The following is an 18,206-nucleotide window of genomic DNA, read 5'->3' as shown; positions in this document are numbered from 1 at the left end:
GTCACATACTCTGTATATAGATATTTCATAACTGTTATTTTAGTGGAAATGAGACACTTTTTATTAATATTGTTTTCATTTATATATTTTCTGTTAAGTTTGTAGTTTCTGCTATTTTTGCATCTATATGTTTTTGTCCCTTTCATTGCACAGGGCACTCACTGAGCGAAACAAGCTCTTGCTCGACAGTGCTTCTCCCGCCAGGATTTAAAAACAATTCCCTTTGAGATGCTTTGAGTTGTGTATTCAATTTATACTTTATAACAAACTCCCACACTGACAGACATCTGCTTTCAAATGCTTACGTCAAGCAACCTTTATTTATATAGTGCTTTATGCAATACAGATTTTCAAAGCAGCTTTAAAGGGATAAACAGCAAAATAAGGTGCATTGTGCTTGTTTATTCTGAAGTATGCTTGCGCTACTCTGCTGTGTGACTAAGCGGTTAAATGCACTTAAATCTCCAAATGCTTTTAGGATGACGTGAAATTAATGTAAACTGTCCGTTATATCTGATAACATCTGATATGTTTAAGTAGATCTGTGCATTAGTGTGAACGCAGCCTATTAGACCCTATTAAAACATTAATACTTAAAGGGTTCGTTCAACCAAAACTAAACCGTTCAGTTCATATGGATTCGTTTTACGATCTCGTTATAAACTTTTTTTTTTCTTTTTTTTTTGAGTCAAGAGTCAAAGTGGTAGTTGCGTTGCGATCAATGGAGGGACAAATCTCTGATTTCATCAAATATCATTTGTGACTTCAGCTGATAACTCGAGATGAAACTTCTCCTTGGCTTGCAGTTAACAGCAAGAAGTTGTACTTTTCCACTTGCCCTGCTCCGTGATCTTGCAGTTGAAGCGATGGACCCGATTATGATGTCTTGTTTTCAGGAGGAAGAGGATGTTTTTGCACAGGAGGTGGTCCTGGACGAGCTGTTGCGGTCCGAGGATCTGCACAAACACTGGCCCGTGTGGACTGAAGCACGCCAGCACAGTGTGGTGAGTCTCTCGGAGAGTTATGGAGCAGGAGACCATTCGATTTCTGCATGTCGACTCCTTAGGCAGTCATTCTCTTTATAAGAAACTCTGAGAAGAACCAAATGTGCTCTGACTAGGGCCGTGCAATTAATCGCAATCGCGATTTGAGCACATGCGATTTCTAAACCGCATAAGGCTGCACTTTATTTTTTTTAATGAATTTATTTTAATTCAGAATTCTGCAACATTCTTGTGCGCATGTTTAAGATGTTAACCAATCAGAGCTCACTCGGCGCACCGCGCAAATTACGACGAAGCTGAGCGGGAGAACAGAATAGGCGAACGGGAGGAAAGAACTTAAAATCTGGATGCCGGCCAGAATAAAAATGATTTGGTGCAAAAGAGAAATTCAACATCAGTCGATTGGGAGTATTTTTGAATTCAGGAGAGAGGATGTGTCACAGAGCAAGGTAATTCGCAAGACCTGTGAAATGATTGCAACGAAACAGGGCAATACTACAAACCTGTCCCAACACTGAAAACAACGCCATAAACTGTATGATCAATGCATGTCAATAAAGTCCATCGGAACTAGCAAAAGTACACAAGGCCAGCCTGAACCGACCGTTCAAGCATTTGCAAGCATCACGCCTTTGAGAATTTGGATCAAAACGGCACAAAGAAATTACAGACGTAATATCATATATGCAGAGACATGGTGGCTGTGTACATCGTCAGTAAAGACGGCTTCCGAAGACTAATACAAACACTGGACAAAAGATACCAGCTGCCATCTCGCACTCATTTCACATGAGTTGCTATTCCGGAAATGAATGATAAATGTAAGGCGGGTGTTGAAGTGAAATACTACGCCATGAGTTTAACCGTCCATTATATAGCAATCTATTTTTTTGGTTTTGATTTCGGTTTAGTTTTTCTTAATTGTTATGACTGGAGTTTAGGTTAGTTAACCTTAATTTATGTTGTCTGTTTTAAAGAGTTTATTACAGTTTTGTTTATTAAGCTGTTAAAGGAACACACTGACTTTTTGGGACTTTAGCTTATTCACCGTATCCCCCAGAGTTAGATAAGTCCATACATACCCTTCTCATCTCCGTGCGTGCCGTAACTCTGACGCACCCACCGCTAGCCTAGCTTAGCACAAAGACTGGAGTTAAACGGCTCCAGCTAGCATACTGCTCCCCAATAAGTGATTTGTATAGTCACAGCGTGTACAAATAACAAGGTCACATGAGACACAGCCATCTTCTAACCGTACACACACTGGGAACTATATTCTCAGAAGGCGAAGCACTGCTACTTCTGCGGAGTGATTTACTCCAACTCTGAGTGAACTCTGCTCCTCACCACGGGGCTTCTCAGGTGCTGCGAGCAAATCACTCCGCAGAAGTGTACAAATCACAACATGTAAATAGGAAAATGTTGGTGTTATTTTGTCACTTATTGGGAGCAGTATGCTAGCTGGAGCCATTTACCTCCAGTCTTTGTGCTAAGCTAGGCTAGCAGTGGGTGCGTCAGAGTTACGGCACGCACGGAGATGAGAAGGGTATGTATGGACTTATCTAACTCAGGGGGATACGGTGAATAAGCTAAAGTCCCAAAAAGTCGGCGTGTTCCTTTTAATACTATGTTATTTCATTGTGAAATTGTTTTATTATGCACTTGTGCACTGAATACATTTCGAATGTAGCATGTTTGAAAAAGCTAAAACAATTGCCAAAATTGCAATATTCATTTAAAAAAAAAAAAAATCGCAATATGATTATAGGACTTTCCCTATAAAGCCTTTGTTTTATTCGTGTTCATTTAAATACAGCATTTCTATGCTCGGGTTATTTACTCTTCTCCTCTTAAAATCTACTGTTTTTAATGCGATCTAATGAATAATGTGAACCGATATGGGATAGTTAGTGAAATAGTCAGCGTAATGTGAAGCTGGATATAGAGCATCATAGTCTGAAGTTGTCAGATCTCAATTCGCCAAAGTTTGGGAGGTTTTCGTAATGTTTAATGGGCATTTAAAGATTGTTTGAATGAGATGCATGCGTGGTTTCAGAATGCTGAGCGTATATTAAAGGTGAACTAAGTAACTTTTTTACCTTAACCGAACAGCTTCGGAGTCATTGGAATAGTTGTATGATTTTTTTCGGGTTGAATGGTGGTCGTCTCGCACCCCCCAAGCGCCTGTGAGCGGAAAAAACACCCTTGCAACTTTGGGCCGACGGCCTCAGCGTCAGGAACTATGAAGTTATTACAGAGGCCAGACAGACTCACCGAGGCGATTGGCATCTCACAACTTGCACTTTATTCCCCAGTCGAACTCGTGTAACTGTTTGTCACCCATTCTACCGTCCACAGCTTTACTTGATAAACAAAAGTAGGATAAGAATGAGCATCAAACTGAAATAACCTGCATACATGGGGTGTTCGAGGTGCACATACAATTCAGACTGCCGACAGTTCAACAGGGCGCGCGCAGCTCTTAAAGGGGCCACACCTTATTTCCACTCATTACAGCTTCCATCCTACTGAACAGGTACCGGTATAGAGGGCGGAAGGGATCAGGCCGTGAGTGCAGAGACGGCTCTGCGCGAGTGGTGTTTACGACAGTAATGTTAAATACAAGTACTCCACAGCGACTCTAGGGGTCGCTGTTTGACAAAAACGGAAAGCTGCATAGTGTGCCTTTAAAGTAACAGTTCTGTGTAATAATAGAAAGGCAAATGCTATAAAGACAGTAAATTAATGAAACCGGAGAATTGGTGTGTCTGTGCTCTTTGCTTTGTGTTAGGAACTAGGAAGTATGAATATTTGAACATTAACTTTTTGTTCAAGATGTCCCCACAAGATCTGGCTGAATCTGGCGTGATTGGATTGGATGATGTCCTTCAGAGTGAACACTCTTCAGACTCTGAGACTCTGAAAACTAGTGAAAGCGACTCCGACGCCCCGGGATTGGCCGATGAAAGTCCACCAACGAGTGAAGGGCCTGTGCAGCTGGACACTAGATGTCCTGAGGTGGACAGAAGTGGGATCCTTCGAGGGCTTAGAGATCTTCAAGTTCTTGATGAGCAAATAAAGGAGGAACAGTTGAAACTGGAAGAGCTGCGCTGCACTGAGACTGAGGCGCTTCAGTCGGAGCAACGGATGCTGGGTCATGTGACCACACGCAGCTCCTATAGGGAGAGGAGGATGTTCCTGGCACAGCTGGAGGAGAAACGGGAGGTGGAGAAGATGGAGAGAAGCCTGAGCAGAGAGATTGAGAAAGCGGGAAAGGTGAGGACGAGCTCAAGCAAAGGCCGCAGAGTTGTCAAGTGTTCGGTCATGGAGAGGAACTCCAAGCTGAAAGATCTGGACGGCGAGTTGTTGAACTGCAGGCCCGAATCCACCCGTCAAACAGAGTGTGCCAGTCCATCGCCTCCAGATCTCTCAGACTCAAGCTTGACTCCTGAGCCTTTGAGTTCATCAAGCGGGTCTGTTCCTAACACAAGCTTGAGTGAGATTGGGATGGGAGATCCTGCAGCTCATGACTCAGAATCCCTTCAGGAAGCCCCGTCTTGTCAAGGAGAGCCTTTTGTATTGAGTAGTTTTTCTACTCCCGATCAGAAACTGGAAGCGATGGACGCCACTGAAGGCCCAAGCGCCCATCCCGAGGATGAGACGTCTACCTGCGCCTGCACAGACGGTGGAGATTCTGCTGCGGATCAAGCTGAGCGTGAGTCTAGTGGAGCTGAGCGTGAGTCTAGCGGAGCTGAGCAGGAGGCTAGTGGAGCCGAGCGTGAGCGGGAGGCTAGTGGAGCTGAGCGGGAGGCTAGTGGAGCTGAGCGGGAGGCTAGTGGAGCTGAGCGGGAGGCTAGTGGAGCTGAGCGGGAGGCTAGTGGAGCTGAGCGGGAGGCTAGTGGAGCTGAGCGGGAGGCTAGTGGAGCTGAGCGGGAGGCTAGTGGAGCTGAGCGGGAGGCTAGTGGAGCTGAGCGGGAGGCTAGTGGAGCTGAGCGTGAGTCTAGCGGAGCCGAGCGTGAGTCTAGCGGAGCCGAGCGTGAGTCTAGCGGAGCGCCCTGGACCCAGAACAGCAGTGTGGTGCGAGATGCGTTTGATCCCGGAGGCGTCCTGGTCGCTCCAGTGGCTGCACCGCGGAGCGCCGTACCTCTCGACGGCCGTTCTGAGAGTCGACCATCAGCCTCTGAACACACAGGCACTCGAGCACCGGTGGAGTCAGACGGCTGCGCACAGAGCACGTCTCAAGGCATGCACATGCAGAACAATAACAACAACACCGCAGTGCTGCGCAGCGAAGAGACCTCGAGCTCCTCCACGGCTGTCCCAGAGACACCGGCGCTGCCCAGCCCTCAGGAGGACGCCGTGGCTGGGCCGTGTGCGGGCCGTGACGGCGGAGGCTCCATGAGAGCGGTCTGCAGATCTCCACTCCAGCTGCAGCTCAACACCTATAGACAGGTGAGCTCCAGGGTCTGGGCGAGGCATTGGGTCAGAGCAGGGGGTGTGTGATGTGTATCGTCTATGATAATAGTGTAATTTGTTATGTCACTCACTTTGAAAACACTGCACACTTTGACGACGGTGCACTGTTTTATTGCATGACGTGACCTAGTAGATTGCAGTCAGAATGAACCCGAAATTCGAGGGCAAGGGCATAAATCCCCTTTACAAATTTTTGTCTTGTATTTCTAGTTGCTATAGTTGATTTATAGGTGTTTCACACGAGTGTTCTTCCCCAATATCAGCATGATTGCAAAACTTGATCTTGTTTATTCAACTGTTGTATAAAATCAGTAATTTAATACTGAGTTATGCTTTTGTCTTTTTCAACAGCAATAGTTCAAAACAAAACTGCATCTCAGTGTTTCCTTTATAAATCAATCAGCGTTTTTGAATGAATCAGTGATTTAAATGATTGATTCATAAACGGTCGCTGTCAGGCCTGAAGCAGTCTCGATACCGGCACAAAATGGATGTTATAGATATAATCTGTCAATACCGCACACCCCGGTTTGACAGTGTAGTTGTACTTGTTTACAGTAGAGTCATAACTACTGAGGCTCTGTTCCAGACTCTAGTGTGCTGCTCACTCAGTGCATTCTGGGCTTACATCCCTCAAGTGCTTGAGTGAAGTTTAATTAATGATGCAGGTGTGTACACATCTGCATCTCCACTAAACGTCATGACGCTTCAGTGCAGCTGCTGTTCACTAGGGCAGGGGTCCCCAACCCCCGGGCCGCGGACCGATACCGGTCCGTGGGACATTTGGTACCAGGCCGCACAGAAAGAATAAATAACTTGCCGTATTTTCCGGACTATAAGTCGCTCCGGAGTACAAGTCATCAGTCAAAAAATAGGCTCTGTTTTTTCTTCATGGCACAAGTCGCACTGGACTATAAGTCGCATTTATTTATACACTTATTTCACAAAAAAAAACTTTTACAGACGGGTCAGTTCTCCGTGCGGACGTGAGCGCTCTGAAAAGAATACTTTAAAACTTTCACAGAGACCTCAAACAGAAAGCACAAAGCCTGTCTTTAAATGTAATTAATTTTAATCAATGTTTCATCAACCAATTGCCTGGATTTAATAAATAAGTAAATATATTAGAAAATAGATAATCAGGACACGGAGGCGCCGCCGCATGAACTGGAGCTTGTCTCATAAATGAACCGAAACTCAGTGATAAGGAAGCCTACTTGCCTCACAGACCCGAGACCTATATCTATAGAAAGCTTGAAATGTCGACTTTTAAAACGGAACAATTCAAAACGAAAGAAAACACTGTTCTCTGCTTATGTCATCCGTATGAAATGTGCATTTCTCTCTGGCGCGTTCACTACTGCGAAGATCGCTAGTCAGCATCGTCAACATATTTAAAAAATAACGGTCCGTGGCGCAAAAAAGGTTGGGGACCGCTGCACTAGGGTTTGGAGCCCAGTTGAGCTTCCTCTTCTGTCTGCGTGAGACTGAGCTGGAGCTGCTGTCTGGTTTCTTCCCTGTTCTGAGTTAGATGAGTGATTATAAGACGCCCATCGTGCTGGACAGCGGCTCTGGTTTGATGAAGGCAGGGTTTGCAGACCAGGATCTTCCAACTACGGTGTTCCCGACGGTCATCGGCCATCCCAAATATGAGGTTCTCTCTCGCGCTCTCTCATTCTCTCTCTCTCTCTCTCTCTCGCTCTCTCTCGCTCTCTCTCGCTCTCTCTCGCTCTCTCTCGCTCTCTCTCTCTCGCTCTCTCTCTCTCTCTCTCTCGCTCTCTCTCGCTCTCTCGCTCTCTCTCGCTCGCTCGCTCTCTCGCTCTCTCGCTCTCTCGCTCTGGTACATCGATACCATAATAGAAAATCTAATTCTAATCTAAATAGTCTCATTCAGCAGATTAGATCTGGAAGATATTATAAACATCAATGCTTTCCACAATATATCAGAAAATGTTAGTCAAATAAAACTGGCTCGACTTTGACTAACCGTGTGTTCATGTTTCCTGGTGTTGTGTTGGTCTGGACTGATGATGGTGATGGTCTTGTGCTCCAGGAGATCATGAACGGCAGTGTGGAGCGAGCGGTGTACATCGGGCACGACGCGCAGCACATGAGAGGAGTGCTAGCGCTGAAATATCCCATCAGGAACGGCGTTGTGCGCAACTGGGATGAGATGGAGATGGTGAGTGCTGACGGACGCTGCTCTTCAGAGGTTTCTGCTACAGAAACGGCTTTAATTCACCCTTCACTGCAGTGTGTGTAGGGGTCAGGTGTTCTCTGACTGACATGAGGGATTTCTCTCTGCCTCGTCTGATCACAGATACTGCTGATGACATGAACGCTGCTTGGTTTGAGAGTAACTTGAGCTGGGGTTTAATAGCCCTCACGTTTTCACTGGCGTATCCAAACATTCACGGGTTCCTATTGAAACGATTTACTGCTGTGTTTCACATGCACTCAGATAATCTGTTCATAATCAGATTGATGGATCAGCTGCACTGAAAAGCCTTTATGTAAACACCTAAACAATCCCAGTTACATTCTGATCGTAATGTAGACCTGAAATAATCTGATCAACGGGGGCAAGCATGTAAATGCTGGAATCAGATGCTTTTCTCAGTCAGGGTCACTAATGCCTTGATCACATGTTTAGTGCTGTTATATATGAACTGGCCAGTGAACGTGACGTGCTGACGTGTGTATGTGCTGAAGTAGGGGCAAAATATCATATCACGATTTTTTTTATATCGATTCTTTTTCAAGTTGGTTTTACTATTGTGCAAGTGACTGAGCATTATAGCCAAACTAATGTCCCTATTTTAAAAACGAAGCCTTGGGTAACACAATCTAAAATAAAAAGGGCTGACATTTAGGCCAAAGTGGCGAAGATAAAAATCTTTGTTCTTGTTTTTTTAATAAAGAAAATGACTGATACATTACACAAATAAAATAAACAGTGCTTTATTTTTTCAGATACAGTCGGTGTATTTAGCAGTAGCATTGAAGAAAGTAATTAAATTAACAAATGAAATTAAAACACTACATAGACTTCACTGTATAAATTATACATTTATTCTTGTTAAAGCTACTATTAAAGTTCTCAGTCAGTGAGTGATTTTCTGTGTTTTATTAACATTTAAAGAGAGAGTTCCCCCAAAAATGAAAATTGTCATAATTTACTCTCTCGTTTTAAACCTGAATAAGTTTCTTCTATTGAAAATAAGTTATTTTGAAGAATGTGGGAACAGATGCTGGTCCCCAGTGTGTAGTTTATTTCCCCTATGGAAGTCAATGGGGACCAGCAACTGTTTGGTTACACACATTCTTCAAAATATCTTTTGTGTTCAGCACAAGAAAGAAATGAATACTTAGTCCAGTATCCCGGCGCTGTCTGACAGGCTGGTAGTGCCCGTGCGCTTCGGGTTTATGCGCTCAGAGAAGCGCATGTTAGAACAGCAAAAGCATGCAAATAAAATGTTTAAACGGCAAGGCTTTAAAGCACATGCAAATAATAAATGTTTGTGAACTGCAGTGTCCTGTACGTCTGCATTAACGCGTGATGTGCATGTACAGTATGTTGAGACAGCGGCGCCAGAACTGCACTGATAGACTGCGCTGTAACACGATACTACCATATTCCTTCAAAAGCAGATCGTGGAGACATTTTAATCGTTTATAATGTATATATGTATGCATGTCATTTTTGCTTATGGTTTAACTGAATCATCGAAGGCCCAAAGCAAGTACATTGGTCAATAAAGACTCTCTCTCTCTCTCTCTCTCTCTCTCTCTCTCTCTCTCTCTCTCTCTCTCTCTCTCTCACACTCTCTCTCTCTCTCACTCTCTCTCTCTCTCTCTCTCTCTCTCTCTCTCTCTCTCTCTCTCTCTCTCTCTCACACTCTCTCTCTCTCTCTCTCTCTCTCTCTCTCTCTCTCTCTCTCTCTCTCGTGGGGACAGGAGAGCTGTCAGTCAATAAATGGGAAAACATAGTAACTTGCGTTACTTATTTGAAAAAGTAACTTGGATAGTGTGTTGTAAATTGTAAAAGTAATGTTACTTTACTAGTTGCTTGTAAAAAGTAAAATACTGCTGCAAAGTTCTCCACTAAATAAAATACTCAGTCTCAAACCAATATAATGCAAAAAGTAATGATTGTGTAACTCGTGTTCCTTGTAACTGGCGTGCCCCTGGACACTGGCTGAGAGGCTGGCTAGAGCTGGTCCGACTGGCTGAAGGCTCCCGTTCTCCTGATGACAGCGCTCTGATTGCTCCTGGTCCTGCAGTGTTGTATCGGCTCTGCTCTCTCGTCTGCAGATCTGGGATCATGCGTTCCAGCATCTGTCCGTGAGTCCCGAGGATCACCCGGTGCTGCTGACCGAAGCCGCCATGAACCCGCGGCAGAACCGGCAGCGAATGGTGGAGCTGATGTTCGAGTCCTTCAGCGTCCCACTGGCGTTCGTGGCCCTGCAGGCGGTGCTGGCGCTGTATGCCTCGGGACGCACCACCGGTGAAAGACACACACGCACGCGCACACACACACACACGGGCTGTCAATCTTCCTCTATAATGCTATTCGAATTCCATTCCTAATTTTATGATATGTGATATGACTGATCATGTGAAGATTTTGCAGCGGCTCTGAATACATTGTAGCGGAAACACTAAGTTTGCCACATCTTTATTTGTTATTTTTCCATTTATGGCTTGAAATCCAAACACATCGCTTCTCATTGTCAGGAGTGGTGATCTCCATTTCCGTGGAGGCATTGCTCTCCGCCATTTCTGACAGTATTGTTATGATGATACAGCGTGGATAACGTGCACAATTGTGTTACGATTCAAACACTATTGTTCATCAGACGAAACATAAAAGCATGAATTTTTCACGTGTGTGTGTAAGCCAAGGCGGCGAGAAAGGCAAGATTGCATATAAATTTATGTACATAAAAAAGCAATTTTTGAATAGTAACTTCAGCATTCGAATAGTATTGAGTTTTTTTAATATTCGAATTTCGGAATTCGTTCCAACAGCGCGCGCGCACACACACACACACACACACACACACACACACACACACACACACACACACACACAGGTTTATCAGATCATGTTCATCATTTAGTGGCCTTAGCTAGTGCATCATATGATACATGAATTTCTGTTTAGTGTAAAGTCGTCTGAAGCCTAATGATGCGTCTTGTTGTTTTGAAGTTGTTCGGTGTGATTGTGTCAGGGTGATGTCGTGCTGATGGAGGTGTGTGTGTGTGTTCAGGTGTGGTGCTGGACTCTGGAGATGGCGTCAGTCACAGTGTTCCTGTGTTCGAGGGTTACTGTCTCCCTCACGCCGTGCAGCGCTTCAACCTCGCCGGAGCCGACGTCACCCTGCAGCTGCAGAAGGTCCACACACACACACACACACACACACACACACACACACACACACACACACACACACACACACACACACACACACACACACACACACACACACACACACACACACACACACACACACACACACATTTTTAATATTGTTCCTCCATAAGGAATATCTTGTGATCAACGCAATGGATTGATTGTTGATTTTGGACTCATTTTAATAGTAAGATTCTGCTGTAAATAATGCTGTGCCATTTTCTGCGATCTGTGAATGTTTCATGAGCTGTATGATGTTTTTGCGGTACATGGTACAAAAAATATTTCATAAATTATGAAAAAAAGATTTTATTTATTTGCAAATAACTCAGCACTACTTAGGAGTTAATCAAATTGGCTACATTAATTGTAAAGTTCAGACACTACACTTTCAAATGACACCTATTTTGAGTTGATCAAGGCAGTAGTTAGTTATTTCTCCTCGTAGCTGGGTGGCGCCCGCGGGCGGTAGAGTCGGTGTAGAGGGAACACGTCACAATATTCCTCATTATTATAATTCATATGCATAATAAAGGGGCGGGGCCTGGTTGAGTTAGTCAGTAGTGTTAAACTGGCGGTTATGGAAAGGGGTGGGACACTTCCAAACACACTCGAAGCGCTCGACCAATCACAACACACTGCTCCAGCTGACCAATCAGAGCACAGTGTGCTTTTCAGAAGGAGGGGCTTCATAGAGACCGGAAGTAAACGGAGCGTTACTAGGGGCTTTCGCACCGGGTAGTTTTAGGAACTGGCTACCAGGGTGGTTCCCGAGAACTAGTTCCCATAGGAACGTTTTCCTGGTTGCATTCGCACCGCCATTAGGATCTCTGAAGAGACGTAAGCCGTGCTTGTTGTGACTTTTTATTTTATTTTGACGGCGCTGAGAACCAGAGCCTGAGCTCACAGTGCTCACATTCTCCTGTTCATTAGTGTACGATCTGTCTAACAGTCTTGTCTAATGCGTTATTAGATAGAACTGTTATACAGAGAAAATAGCCAGTATATGTAAAGTTATTAGCGTATGGCGTGTGTTTGTCCAGTGTTGCTGAGCAGAAATACATGATCATGATTCGCTTGATCCCTCAAAGTCGTGTTGGGTTTCTCCTCAGCGTAAAGGTTAAGAGCTTCATCTATCACAGTTTTCCATGTTCGTAGAGTTAGTGAAGTAAATATATAGGCTATAATCTGTGCCTTTACACAGCTTTTTTAGAAATGGCGTGTGCTGGTGTTTCGGCCAATCAGCGAACACTAACGTCACTGTAGTTCCTGTAGCGCTGGTGTAGAGCGACTCTGAAGTAGGAGTACATTAGTTCCTCCAAAAGGAGTTCCTAGAGCTAATATCGTTCGTAGTTCCTGCGGTGCGAACACTCTAAAATCTGGGAACTTCCGCCTATAGCTCTAGGAACGGTGAAGAGGTTCCTCCGGTGCGAAAGCCCCTGTTGACGGACTGGGAAGAGGAGCAGCAACAGAGAATATGGGGGAAATAATCAACATTCAAGCAGGAAAACCTGTTCTAGTAGAGCCTGAAACAACTGTGTGTGTGTGCGCAGCTGCTGCTGGAGCAGGGTGTGTGTATGCGCACGTCAGCGGAGCTGGAGATCGTGCGGGAGATGAAGGAGAGATGCTGCCGTGTGGCTCTGGATTATGAAGCGGAGCTGAGGAGCGCAGGATCGGCCTCAGAGGTTCAGTACACACTCCCTGACGGGCGGCTCGTCTCGCTGGCCTCCGAACGCTTCCGGTAACTGACCCGCGTGTGTGTGTGTGTGTGTGTGTGTGTGTGTGTGTGTGTGTGTGTGTGTGTGTGTGTGTGTGTGTGTGTGTGTGTGTGTGTGTGTGTGTGTGTGTGTGTGTGTGTGTGTGTGTGTGTGTTCTTCACTGTCTGCCTCACACTAGACGCAGTGGCACTGGGAGCTGCTGCTAGCGTTAGCTTACCTGCGTATCTCTGATAACAGGAGTGGGGTCTCTCACTAAGGGAACGTCTCTGGCGTTGTTCCGAACCAAATGTTCTCTTTCTAACATCCGTTCGGTATCGGTATAGACTAGGGGTGTAACGGTACGTGTATTCGTACCGGACCGTTTCGGTACAGGGCTTTCGGTATGGTGCACGTGTACCGAATGACCGAATGCAATATTTTGTGTGCGGAACATGGGTACATTTTCGTGTTTCCACACGAACATATTAAGTGGCGGAAGTCTCCGCGTTCAGCGCAAATCCCGCCCTGCAGCTGATTCTAAAGTTTTACCCGTCGTCACTGTAACCTAAACCAATGAAATAAATCACACACCGCGCTGTACAGCAACATACACGGCACGCTTTAGCCCAGCCTCTCGCTAGCTAGCGTCATGGCCAATGCAGACAAGCCCATAGACAGTATGGACAAGCCGGAGCTTGAAGAGCCACCCTTTACACTTTGGAAAAGTTTTATATATATATATATATATATATATATATATATATATATATATATATATATATATATATATATATATATATATATATATATATATATATATATATATATATATATATATAATTTTTTTTTTTTTTTTTAAATATGAGCAGGCCTACAAGCTGGGATTGGTAATGCTGCACTGTAATCATAGTTATTTATATTTTTCATTATATTTTATTATGTGATAATGGTTTGAGACTGTATTTTATTTAGTGGAGAACTTTGCAGCAGTATTTTATTTCTTATTCTTTTTTCATTTTATATATATTTTATTATATTTTATAAAAGTGTTTAAAAAAGTGTAAACATTGTTAAAAAAAGTTTATAGTAATAAACAACCTGCAGTTTAATGTTTGCATTTCTTTCCCTTACTGTACCGAAAATGAACCGAACCGTGACTTTAAAACCGAGGTACGTACCGAACCGTGATTTTTGCGTACCGTTACAACCCCAGTCTAGACCACTCCTGTATTGCAGATATGAACAGACGCAACAATGAAAGCGGTAACTAATGGCCTTGGTTATGACACTAAAGTGAAGCCCATAAGCCTGTATAAAACCCTAAAGTGGACCAACACCAGGGCGGTCAAGTCGTCATCATTTATATAGCGCTTATAACAATGTAGATTGTTTCAAAGCAGCTTTACAGAGATAAACGTATAATCTAATAATCAGCTCATTAGAGCTCATACTTAAGTCTCCTCTTTCTTCTAATGAGCTGATGAGTTGAATCAGGTGTGTTTGATTAGGGAGACGTGTGGGGGTCCTCCAGGAGCAGGGTTGCCCGGTGAGGCTCTTGCGGGGGGGCGTATAACGGCTGTAATGGCTGGGCTAGAGCGTCCACACCCAGCGGAAGAGAACGGGGGGCGAGGAGATCTACGGCAGCCGGTCCGTATCTCAGCCACATCTGGCTCCTCATGCGGTGGAGTGTCCAGTCTCCGGACATAGGATTTCCTCTGGACAACAGATCTGCCCCTGTTCATTATTCCCGGTACATACGTTGCTTGTAACGACACGAACCGAGTGTTGCCCCACACAGTTAGCCTCTGCGCTAGACTGCAGCTGTCGAGAGTGCGCTCCCCCTGCCGGTGTCCCCCTGTTGAGCTGTCTGATCTGACCAACACATGATGCCCTGAAGGAACGGAGTAAAGTGGTGAACCTGCACCTCTGAGGTGTTCAGGGTCTGCAGGTCTAGAGTAGGCCGGAGACCTCCACCTTTCTTCGGAATTACGAAGTACCGGGAGTAAAACCCTGATGGCGTTCCTATTACTCCTTTGCTCAAACGAGATGAAATTTCTTCTACAATCTCAGCTGATTCCCCTGTGCTGATGACATCACCTGAAATTTGGTGCTTTTACAGTGAATTGGGAGTCTAACTGACTGGAGTCTCTATTGTGGATTAAACCCACGGAGACACTGCAGACACGCCTGCTCTCGGCCTGCTCTCGGCTCCGCTTCTCTCCGCTTACTGGCGGTGCGGTGGCGCCACTCGGTGGCGAAGATAGGCTTTGCAGTTTCAATGGGGAATTTGTTTTTGTTTTTTTCACATTTCCCCACTCTTGGCTCCTGGCTCCGGGCCTGGATGCATGGGAATTTCTTTTCACACCCCTTTTGCTTCTGCAAACATTCTCTCCTGACCTCATCATTAACCCCATGGGTGGGGGGCACCATGGGAACCTGCTGAACTGGCCACTGAAACGCTTGAACTGGGGCCATTCACATGACAAATTTGTCCGCGATAGTCTGGGTATCCCCTCTTTGACTGCGGCGTGAGAGGCTGATATGGTCGAGCTGTAGGCTTTCTAGGTGAGCGGGTCTCGAACGCTTCTCCCTCCTCAAGTCTCACTGCTGGCGCATAGCTGTGACCGTAGAGCCGAACATAGCCTTGGGGTCTACAGGGGCGTAAGACTGAGCCGTAACTCTGTCTCCCAGTAAAGCCGGCCCTGTGCTCCTGCCGCTGCTCTGAACCGGCCCGTGATGTGGAGATCCAGATCTGCTGTCCCGCGAGTCTCCCCCAGAGCGCTGGGTTCGGAGAGCCTGCGGCCCCTCTCCTCCAGTCGCTCCGCCTGGTGTGCCGTCAAGAGATGTCACTTTTTTTTGTTTTAATGAAATTTATTGTAAAGGTATTTTTGCAGTGTTTCGTCAGCAGAACAATCCAAAAGTACATGAAATAACCGCACATCCCACTGAAGAGGTGCATCTCACTGCCTCTTTCCCGTTACACAGATGGCGCCGCTGTGAATAAGGTCTGTTGGTTGTAACGGGGGGGTGTGGCTCCGTGGCTCCGCCCCCTCTGAGGTGTCCATCTTCCCTGGTTCAGTTCTTCTGTTCAGACGCGAGTAAAACATGAACACCGGAGAGACGCTTTATAGCAGAAGCTGAAAGAGCATTTATAGTTCATTAAGAGGAAAGTGTTCATTAGAGACACTGCTGCAAATCAGTCTATGAGAGACCTTTAAATTGCCACTGTTGCCTTTGGCTTGCTCAGTTGGGGATATTTTGGGGATATTTAATTTTATTCTATCAATCAATAAATTAGAAACAAACTTTGTTGTATTATTTTATTTTAATACTGTGAAGCTGCTTTGATACAATCTGTATTGTGAAAAGCGCTATACAAATATACTTGATTTGATTTAAATCTTCAGATTCACCCTCTCACAGTCTCATGTGTTCACACACGCAGGGCTCCTGAGATCCTCTTCAGGCCGGAGCTGATTGGACGAGATCATTATGGGATGCATGAGAGCGTGTTCAGGTCCATCATGCAGTCGGACATCGACCTCCGGCGCAGCTTTGTGGGAAACATCCTCCTGTCAGGTGTGTGTGCGCGCGCTGGCCAATCAGAGACCAGGATCTGTAACACATGTGACTGAGTGTGTGCGCTCCGGCTAATCAGAGGGTGTGTGTGTGCAGGCGGGAACACGCTGCTGCCGGGCCTCCCGGAGCGCCTCCAGCAGGAGGTGTGTGGTGTGTGTGCGTCGGACCTGGGTGTGTGTGTGCGGGTCGTCAGTCCTCCGGAGCGGGACTCCTCCGTGTGGAGCGGCGGAGCGGCGCTGGCCAGCAGAACCGAGCTCAGCGGCGCCTGGATCAGTGCGCAGGAGTACCAGGAGTTCGGCCCGCACATCGTCTTCAGGAAGTGCTTCTGAACACACACACACACACACACACACACACACACCGTCTTCAGGAAGTGCCACTGATAGTGCCAATGTTCCTCCGGGTCTTTTAGGACTCTGCGTACGAGTCCATGTTTTAACACTTTTAAACTCTTCACTTATACTGGTTGCATCAATCAGGTCGTCCGTCTCTTTAACACATGAACTATAATCTAATATGTAAATGTTTATATACGTGTGTATGTTTAAAGCTATCTATGAGATATTAGTGTGAGCGTTTGAGTGTTCTGATGCTGATGATGCGACTCACATGATCCGGTTCCCGTCGGGTCGACTCGAGGAGCTTCAGCGGGTCTGACGTGCGACGCATTTCCTCCATATGCAGTTTCTCTCTTCACCTGTGTGTGTGTGTGTGTGTGTGTGTATTTATCTGCATGCCTCACTTCACGCATCTCTCCTCTTGTGTGTTCACGTGTGTGTGTTTCCTCTGAGAGACTGGTATGGTGGACTGTGGGTCTGACGCCGCTCCTGCTGATGAACTCTGAGGTTTGCTCGTGTTCACCCTGATCCGGTCATGTGATCAGCGCTTTAATGCGTTTGCCTTGATCCCCAGCATCAGTGTCTGTTAACTGGGTAATGTCTGGACCTTTTTACAATAAATATATATCTTCTAAAGCAGCTGCTGTTGGTCTTCTGTGAGTGTGACTGGTTTGATGAATGATCTGATGACTTCAACACTAGATCCACGGCTCGTACGCAGTCTGAAAAATAAAGGACTTTTTCAAGCACTACTTTTGTTTAAGGACTATAATAAGAGATCTCACTTATCAATGCATTTATTATCTTTCAATTTCTAAACGAGGTAAATTCATAAAATGGTACAAATAAGATGCAGCACATGCAAAGTGTGCAATAACTGGCAACTTTAAGTATGGGAACATTAAAGAACTTTAGTGGATCGAAGAGCCAATAGAAAGAGGGCATAAACTCTTACATTATTCTTATTAAAAGATGTAATAACAGAAAAAAATAAAGTATTTTCTTTGTAAAATGTAAAGCATTTTCATTGTAAATAATTACAATGTAAATAACTTCGTAGAGGCAACCACCCTCCGCTTCGCGTCGGGTGGTTCTTCGCCTCTACGTCGTGCATTAAAATCCTTTAATGCACGGCTAGCCGTGGATTATCCCGCTTATACCTTGGTTATTTGCCAAGTTAAAAATAAGTTAAGCTGTAACTGATGTTTACAGTGTCATTTTTTAACAGACGTGTAAAAATGACGGTTATTTCTTAAGTTAAGGCTCGTCAGTTCTTGCACTCCGACCGCTTTAAATAAAGTAGAGCCATCGGATGATTGCTTTTATTTGAATGAATTCACATTTAAATTCATTATTAAAAGAGAGAGACAGAGAACTGAAGGAGAAGGAACAGAGAGAGAGAGAGAGATGCGTGCGCGAGTTACCTGTGTGCGTCTCTTCTTTAAAGTCTATCAGCTAACGTCCCCTCTTTGCTTAAGCATATAGCTAACTTAATGATTCTTTAATGGATTTATTAAAATTATTTATGAATGACAGGCAACACTGACAGTGACAAGGCAATCTTTATTTGAACTAATCATGTCATTTATTTATTGTTAATTCTTTGTGCCGCTTTTTGTCATTCAACGTCTTCTCCAAGTCTTCTATTTCGTCTTGTGCCTGGGCCCATTTCTCAGAGTTGCCATATTCACCATAC

At 45.0% G+C, this 18,206-nt stretch overlaps 1 protein-coding gene across 1 annotated transcript in view; it reads left to right on the top strand.

The window, feature by feature from the left end:
- LOC311068777 (uncharacterized protein) overlaps nt 1–17,148 on the top strand; it is a 50,178-nt gene extending 33,030 nt beyond the window's left edge. The window contains exons 15-23 of the mRNA XM_084091404.1: nt 897–1,004; nt 3,840–5,456; nt 7,012–7,134; nt 7,534–7,662; nt 9,795–9,987; nt 10,754–10,878; nt 12,450–12,637; nt 16,039–16,172; nt 16,269–17,148. Coding sequence (XP_083947530.1) covers nt 897–1,004; nt 3,840–5,456; nt 7,012–7,134; nt 7,534–7,662; nt 9,795–9,987; nt 10,754–10,878; nt 12,450–12,637; nt 16,039–16,172; nt 16,269–16,501 — 2,850 coding nt within the window. The 3' untranslated portion in view covers nt 16,502–17,148. The remainder of the gene's footprint in view (nt 1–896; nt 1,005–3,839; nt 5,457–7,011; nt 7,135–7,533; nt 7,663–9,794; nt 9,988–10,753; nt 10,879–12,449; nt 12,638–16,038; nt 16,173–16,268) is intronic.
- The last annotated feature ends 1,058 nt before the right edge of the window (nt 17,149–18,206 follow it).

This window comes from Abramis brama (assembly GCF_963993115.1).
Source record: "Abramis brama genome assembly, chromosome: 18".
In the NCBI taxonomy this organism is placed as follows: domain Eukaryota; kingdom Metazoa; phylum Chordata; class Actinopteri; order Cypriniformes; family Leuciscidae; genus Abramis; species Abramis brama.
This window is presented reverse-complemented; position numbering and strand designations above follow the sequence as displayed.